The sequence below is a fragment of the Narcine bancroftii genome, chromosome 12 (assembly GCF_036971445.1).
Source record: "Narcine bancroftii isolate sNarBan1 chromosome 12, sNarBan1.hap1, whole genome shotgun sequence".
NCBI classification, from domain to species: domain Eukaryota; kingdom Metazoa; phylum Chordata; class Chondrichthyes; order Torpediniformes; family Narcinidae; genus Narcine; species Narcine bancroftii.
Window position 1 is genome coordinate 64,606,321 of NC_091480.1, and position 8,658 is coordinate 64,614,978.

Here is an 8,658-nt window from a genome sequence, read left to right on the forward strand (position 1 = left end):
TATGCCGACTGTTGGCAGCTACAATGCAAGCAAAGGTTACCAATCTCATTACGCTTCTCACAGTCAACATCTACCAGTGCATTTTTCTGTTGAAATAGCAATATTAAAGACACTAAATCAAATTTGCCATCCATAATAGCTGAAAAAGGTCAATTATATCTCAAAAACTGCTCTCCATAGCAACACTGAAAACATGATCATCCAAGAAAGAATGACCCAGCAACAGTGAAAAACACTCGACTGTAAACAAACACCACCTCTTGAAAAACTCCAATGAAACTCGCGGACAAAGGGATTACTTGCATTCATATTTTAAGTGTGCACCGGATAGATGAACAATGTGATAAAGATTGACAATCTCGACAAGGTCTGCTTGCTCCATTAAAAAAAAGACAATTAAGAAAATTAAAAATGGGTCTGTTCTTGCTCTGATCTGATCAAATGTCAGAATGGGTTCTTCAAAGTTTACTATTTTGTAATGATAGTTCAGGACTGACCTGATCACACAAATTCAATCAGGAGTACAGAATTGAAACACAATCTAACAGGACTGACTCAATTTCATTCCGGCACAGAACACTTCGGTTAATCAAAATCGACCAGTAGTTTTGATGTCAAAACTATTTAGCAGAGATGCTTTGTTAATCAAAATTAGAAATAAAGATTTTTTTTTCGAAAAGGGAGGAGACACACGCACGTTGATGATATCGACTTTATTGTTGAACTTCTATGATTTTCACAAAAACATTCCTTTCAATTGCCAAAAGGAAATGTAATTTCAAACTGAAACTTTGATTTTAATCAAGTAACACTCTACTTGTAGTTTCATGCTTGAATGTACTCAAACGCTTTCAAATCAGGCCTTCAATTGCAATGAGACTTCAAACTACTTGTACTTACAATAACCCCCCCCCGTATCTGGAACCAATGGGAATTGATAGATGCCAGAAAAGTGAATTTGCCTGTTGCTTGATTGGATTGGCAAACTGACCTTTTTTTTTGGGGGGGGGGTCAATTTTAAACCTTTGTATTTTCTACCTATTTATCTTCTGCAAATTCTTTTCCATTTGCTTGAGGCTGCTGGTAGCTTGAATTCCGGATAATGGGATTTTTTAGTGTACATGATACATGTTGGATCGGGGTAAACTGCAAGAGAAACTAAGGGAATTTCTGGTGAGTTTATCAAGGACAGGCCTTCCTTCAAGATCACCAATGAAAACTCTTGCCATCAGGTTTCCACTTTCTTTCCCAAATTTAAACTAACTTTCCTTCACGCAGGTGCAGGGAGCTTGAGCAAACCACCTGGACTTTGCCTGCTTGACTACCTGTTGAGCTCCCCTCACATTCCTGCTGCAATGAGGTGTATCAGTAACCTTGGATTCAGTCACTAAATTCTCAACATGACGATCAGCAAGCTCCACCAAACATGCCACTCCTGATGAAGCTTACACAACTTAAACTATCCACCCAAATTATCAAATGCCACCCTCAAGTTATTGGCCAAAAAAAAGGGCTACGATTTTAACTTCAGAAATTAATAATGCAGCACAATTAAAAAGAACAGCTTAAAACATTTCTGACAACTGAATATAAAGGAAGTGTTAAATAAGATTTATGTACAATGCTTGGGGTAAAAATAAATGCCCAGTGAGGAGTGTGGGGCTGCAATTGGAGAATTAGATGGTCAAAAAGTTTTGTGGTGGCAGAAATCTGTCTTGCAAAGATTCATTTTTTTCCCCTCCTGTGTGCACTTGTCCAGTGGTGCTAATCAAGTGGACAATTCATTGGTTTCAAGAGGGAAGATATTTTCCAGCAAATGGTTGGAAATGAGCCATCAATTTCCAAATTCTTGTGCCAGCAATGGAAAAGTTGACCACCGACAGGGAGAATAGAGGCAGTGCAAAAGCCTGCCTCCCCCTGGGAAGTGAAGAGGAGCCTTGTGTCGTTGCTTATTTAATGGAACAGAGATCATGGTAGAGAGAAAATATATCAATAACCTATGGGAAATTGGTAACTTCACAAGAAAATGGGTTGATGAACGTGTATGCAATTTATCGAAGCACAGAAATCACATTAGTGGGGGGGGGGGGGGGGGAGAAACACTCCAATTGCCCAAAACAACACCAGCAATTTTACATTAAACCCACAGAAACATCAATAGCCAGAAACCTTATTGGTTTGACATTCAAACTGATAAAAATTATTGATGGATCACCTGTTTATGTGATATAGATGCACCTCACCAATCCCTAAGTGGTGGGAGATAACGCCTTGTATGACATCTAACCTGGTCGATGTGAGAGCTCACTTGGTTCAATCCTTCAATCAAGTGAAATTTGTCATTTTTGGTTGGCTTGGGAGACAGAAAGCAGTTTGAATACATGTGCACAGATGCACATTTATAGCTTTTAATGCTTACTAAATTAACAGAACTAAAACAAAGAAATCAAGACCAGAAGGGACAAAAAAAAATTGCTTCATCAGGAACCTCAACACCATTAATAACACAACAGTTTACCATTTGCCAGGTACCTCTGCAGAACTCCTGTAATTTTACACAAGCTTATTATTTAATGAAAACCATCAATCTCTCCTACCCAAATTACAACTCTTTACAAATGTCCTTGAACCCTCTTGACAAGAAACTCTCACTCAGCCATCCATTTTCTTCACCAGTCTGGGTTACTTGGTCAGCAGACACTGGCTGCCTTTAACAATACGGTTCTGGATGGACCACAGCTGAGAGGGTTTTCCTCACAAGTAAGGTGGTCAAAACTCTTTACAATTCAGCCACTATTCATGTACCTCCAAGCTTTATCTGGAGTACAACTTTTCAGTCCTCTCATCCACTGTCACCCGAATACAAGGAAACCTTCGGATTCTATCTATTTTGACAACCTGGTTGAAAAGTGGATTCTTAAAAAAAAAATGGTGGAATGATCATCTCAGTCAATGCAAACTAAAATAAATCCAACAAGGGAAATAAATGCATAAATAAAACATGCTAAAACCGCATTTTAAAAACATATTGCACAGAGTTTGTTGTGTAAACATTTAACTGCCTGAATTTTCAGTCATTTTATATTATTCCATTACATAAAATTTTGTAATTATATCAATGTCTTTCTCACAACGGCAAATGAGATTTCAGCTTCAAGTGAATGTAAACAATGTTTCAGCTAGCTGCAATGGGAGATTGGGCAGCCAAGGGTTGAAGAGAGCTGCCCCATCCTGAGTTTGAAGTTGATGCTCTCTGGCCCTGGGACGGGGTCTTTCCAGAATCAACCAATAGCAGCTTTCACAGTAATAGATTTGACACAGTTCAGTCTGTTTAGGTTTCATTTGTCATGGCAGTCAGCACTGCTATGAGAATATCTTGCTGTTCACTGGACCCATCATCACAGACGTACTGGATCGGGTGACTGGGAGAGGCAACCTGTCTAAACCTGTAAGAAATCATGTTGGGAAAAAAAACCAAAATGTTAGAAACATAACATTCAATAGCAGTTGAATGACAATCTGTCAAGTGCCTATTTATCTTAGAGTTAATCAAATGAAACTGTAGCTTTTAATTTACTTAATCAATTTCAGACTTCTCCACACAAGCGATCACATAATCCAAGTATCTGGAGGGAAAGCCAACCCATGGACTCTGCACCTCCAAACACAATTAGCACAATATTAATGTTAACATTAATATTGTAGAAGTCCAAAAATCTAGACTTTTCAAAAACTCTCAAACTTTTTAAATGTAGCGGGCTTTTGCATGCATGGGTGCATGCGTAAGCGCCACAGACGCACAGTGGCAACAAGCGACCAGAAGCAGAGCAGCAGATGCAACAGAAATAGCAGAAATGAACAAATCTTTTTTTTGGGGGGTATTTCACATGAAAATGTTTCGTTAATAAACTAAAAATAAATAATCAATCTGCATGAAATGACTTCTGCTTTCATTTGTAAACTGTTTTTCTTTCATAATGTTCATTTTTAAACAATTTCCAGCATTACACTTTTTTTTTGAATCGTGAAAACATTTTGCATTAACGTTTTTGTTGAGCGTTGACTATATTTTTCTTTAAAACTGCTCGCTTTACTAAAATGAAGCACGCTGTATTTGCTCATGAATAAACTATTGAAATTTACCTGTTCATCTCTTCTTTATTCCTCCTTAAATTGAATTTTAAAAGTACTGCCTGAGAATCCGGACCTACCTTATCCCCGAGCAGTCCTGATTTTTGGACTTCTGGTGTAATTCTTTTCATAACCAACCCATGTTACACAACCACTTGGGCCCCAGTCTTCGAGATCCATGCCAAACTATTAGAATCAAAATGTACTTTTTCTGTTAATCAGTGCACATAACTTGCCTCTTTGGTCAGGGAGAAGCCAGAGCTAGAAGAGATGCAAGTCTACTTGAAAGTAATCTTATCAAACATAATTATAAATAACTTGGGACTTATTTCTCGGTCAGACTGCATTATGAACAAGGAGCACCCCACCGTGGCCTAGGTCTGGTCAGGCCTGCCTGAACTTTCTTTTTTGTAATCTTTACATCCAGAAATAGAAGTTAATTATTTTAGAACACAGGATTTAAGTCAATAATGCCAGTTCTTTTCATATTTTGGAATTACTCCAGTTGGTCAAAGAGGTTAGTTATTGTGAAACTTGGCTCCTGGTCAAATAAATTATCCAGATAAAGAAAAAAAAGTTTTGAAAGTGGGGAGGGGGTGGGGGGGGAGAAATCAAAAGGCACATTTGTCAATTGGGTGGTTAACGATCTGTGAAGTAACTGAACAGGATTATAAAGAACTTTACAGATAAGCAAGTTGAAATAGTCAGTTGAAGTGACTGTAATATCTTAATCAACTGTTAAGGAAGGGGGTTAGTGAAGTACAAAATTATTTTCACCTCCTGCCTATGTGACCCCTTCCCCACCTTACCCTTTTGTTTGGACACCTGCCGACATTTTTTCCATACCTCGATGAAGGGCTCTCGCCTGAAACGTCACTTCTGTATCTTTATCTTTGCTACACAAAGGCCACTGTTTGACCCGCTGAGTTTCTCCAGCCTTGTTTCTTTACAAAAACATCATCTCATTTCAGTTGAGAAACCCCAATTGCCCAGTGATTATTTACAGGTTGACACAGTTTTGTCCAGTGGCAATGAAACCAAGAGATGACAATGGATGATCAAAATGTATGTGAGAAACGGTAACAACTTGCCCGCATTCAGTCTTGACCTATGTGCTGAAGAGTGAACAACTTATTTGCAAATCTTCTCGTTGAGCAGAAATGATTCTGTGCTGTCGTAACAACAATGAAGGTAAGAGCAAGCCCTGCCCATAGAGCATCTTTAAAAAAACCTTTGGCAAGTCATGTTCCATGGCTTAGCAGGTTCTCACCATTAAAAATATCTCTGATATTTAGAAATGTTGCAAATTCAAAACTGCTAATCAACAAGTTAGGCAGAACAGTTGGTGTAGCGGTTAGCGCAACGCCTTTACAGCACCAGTGATTGGGTCCGGGATTCGAACCCCATGCTGTCTGTAAGAAGTTTGTACGTTCACCCCATGTCTGCGTGGGTTTTCCCTAGGGACTCCAGTTTCTTTCCACAGTTCAAAACATACAGGGGTGTAGGTTAATTGGGTGTAATTGGGCGGCGCGGGCTCGCGGGCCAAAAGGGCCTGTTACCGTGCTGTATGCCCACATTTTTTTTTAAAAACTAAATTTAAATTTAAAACAAAATGTACAAATTTATAAAGCAAACTCAATTAACATTTCCTTGCAGTCTTTTCAATGAATTCAATGCATTCTCACAAATGTTCTCAAAGCCCAATGAAGTCAGGAAATTGAGGCAACAGTAGACAGCGAGTTCAGGTCTTCTGTGATCAGTGAAGACAGAACCTTCTTGTGTTGATGCTGAGAAGTCCTGGCATTTATTAATTGAACAAAATCTATCAGAACTAATCAACATGACAGCACAGAAAAAGGCCCTTCCAGTCTGTGCCGAACTATTATTTGTTTGGTTCCACTGACCTGCACCCAGTCCATTACCCTGCTTACCTCTCCCATCCACGAACCTTCCCAAATTTTTTATTAAATGTCAAAACTGAGTCTGCATTTACTACTCTCTGTGTGAATGTGTTTTCCCTCATGTTCCCACTAAACTTTTCCCCTTTCACCTTAACCCGTGTCCTCTGGTTTGTATCTCACCGACCCTCAGTGGAAAAAGCCTATCTACATTTACTCCGTCTATACCCCTCATAATTTTAAATACCTCTATCAAATCTCCCCTCATTCTTCTATGCTCCATGGAATAAACTCCTAACCTGTTTAATCTTTCCCCGTAACTCGGTTCCTGAAGACCCGGCAACATCCCAATAAATCTTCTCTGCACCCTTTCCAGCTTATTGAGATCTTTCCTGTAGTTCGGTGACCAAAACTGCACACAATGCTCCAAATTTGGCCTCACCAATGTCTTGTACAACTTTACCATAACATCCCAACTCTTAGACAGATAGACCCCGACTTACGACTATAATTCAGACCGAAGGACCTGTTGTATCTCAGAATGGACGCATGTCAGAATTGCGTACTTAATTAGTCGGCATCCCGGGGTCCGCTGGCTGGTTATGGCCATCTTGATGCCTGTGCACATGCGTGAGTCTTTGGTTGGCGCATGCGTGGTGGGTTCGCGTATTGGAGTTCGGTTGGCACCCTAACGATATTGAATTTGTGCCAACTAAAGATTCATGCATCCACACAGGAATCAAGAAAGCCAACCCAGACTATGGACCCCAGGACGCCGACTAACAAGGTAAGTACGCACATTTTGGCTCTTATGTGCCCTGTATCCCTGTTATAGTTTGTCAAATACAACTTAAACCACGTAAATTCTAAACTTTTTTCAAAGTATTTTCAGCAGAATGTGCAGACGACACAAGTCATATGGATCACAAATCGGGGAGTACCTGGCATTCATAAATCAAAGTACAAGTCCAATGCTTTGCATCAGTGAAGTGAGTGGGGAAAATATCTGCTGGGGTACAATGTGGGGAAAATGCGAAGAAGGAAAAGGCAAAGCACTGGAGGCCAAGAATGGACCCATCCTAAATGTGGACAGGCTCAAGCAGCTGATTGACAAGACCCCTCGTCTCCCCTCACCATAGATCTCCAACAGATCTGGACACGTGCACCACATGAATTCACTCTACCATTGGTAGCCATGCCTGGAGCCAACAAGGTTCTAACCCTGGCATGTCAAACCACAGAGGCTTGGGATCAGCCCAAGCCTCTGTGGTTTGAAGGTAAAGCTCCATTGCACAGAATCTGGACAATGTATCAGGCACAGCAGAACAGGCAAACTCCTACACTGTGGAGAACACAGAGTGAGCGAGGCAAGAGGGCCAAGTGGATGGGTGCAGAAATGGGTTAAGAAATTAGATCACACAAGGAGTCAGAGAAGGGTTTGGTGACCTGGTTAGAGAGAAGAGCGTTTGGAGTGTGTGGGCTTGGAGTACATGGAGTTGTGGGAGTGGAGAGCAAAAACAACAAGAGAGTTGCAGGAAAATTGACAAGAGTTTAAAGGAGCTGTTTGTACATAACCTCAGACCCTAATCAGAATCAGGATCGACTTCAACTTTAATTTTTGAGGTTAAATATAATTGATGTAGAAAATTATATTGAACCAGTCTATACCCAACATTAATAATTTGTCATATTTTCCTTCCATAATTGCATCCATTCATCTAATCATCTATTTAAATCAACCTCCCATCTCAATCTCAATTTATGAATTCCTAACTTGGGAGCAACTTTTTGAAGTAATTTATATGTCATTGAAATAAACTTATTTATACCACCTTTACATATCAATAATTCTAATTAATTCTTCCTAGGTAGTGTCAAATTATAGACTAACTTGTCAACCAAGAAATCCCTCACCTGATAGTAACAAAAAAAAGGGTCTATTTGGGACGTTAATTTTTTTCCTTCATTCATTGAAAAGTAATAAATTTACTCGCTTCAAAACAATCTTCTACTTTCTTAATCCCCATTTGACTCCAAATCCTCAAAAATTGATTATTCATAGAAAAAGGAAGGTTTATTTTGATACAAAGGCATTTTTTGATATATCAAAACTTTTCCACCTATTTCATAATTTATTTTATTTCATAGTTCAATCAAATGTCTCAGAACTGGTACACCTCTAATTCCTGTTAACAATTTTGAATTCCAGTTATAAATAAAGTCCTGCATAGAATTTTCTCCTATTTTACTACATTCTATTTTAAGCCTAAATCAAACATCCCATTAATAAATTTCAATTGAGCTGCTCAAAAATTTGAAAAGTTGAATCCAGCATTATCAGATTTATGTTTCAGACGTGATCAGGAAATTGGTTCATTTTTTCATTCTACTTGGGAGTGCCCTTTCTGGTTAGAGGTTAAAAAATATTAAGGGTTAAACGCCCAGAGGATCCGATGCTATTTTTGTTGGGTAATATTAAAGTGGTTAGTTCTAAATTAAGATTAACTATGTATCAAATTAAATTTTTCTGATTGGCTTTAGCTGTTTCGAGGAAATGCATAGCCATTACTTGGAAATCAGATACAGATTTAGGGATGGGGAGGTGGTATGTAGAATTGCGTTCTTGTAT

General features: G+C 39.0%; 1 protein-coding gene and 1 long non-coding RNA gene across 3 annotated transcripts in view; one reads left to right on the forward strand and one right to left on the reverse strand.

Moving 5' to 3' along the window:
• Window positions 1–698: 698 nt before the first annotated feature.
• The window catches only part of lmbr1l (limb development membrane protein 1-like), a 93,781-nt gene continuing 85,821 nt past the window's right edge, over window positions 699–8,658 (reverse strand). For both annotated transcript variants that reach the window (XM_069906543.1, XM_069906544.1), the window contains exon 17: window positions 699–3,446. In XM_069906543.1, the coding sequence (XP_069762644.1) occupies window positions 3,364–3,446 (83 nt within the window). In that variant the 3' untranslated portion in view covers window positions 699–3,363. The remainder of the gene's footprint in view (window positions 3,447–8,658) is intronic.
• LOC138747384 (uncharacterized) overlaps window positions 5,079–8,658 on the forward strand; it is a 34,750-nt gene continuing 31,170 nt past the window's right edge. Inside the window, exons 1-2 of the long non-coding RNA XR_011347465.1 lie at window positions 5,079–5,322; window positions 6,766–6,816. This is a non-coding gene — a long non-coding RNA (uncharacterized lncRNA). The remainder of the gene's footprint in view (window positions 5,323–6,765; window positions 6,817–8,658) is intronic.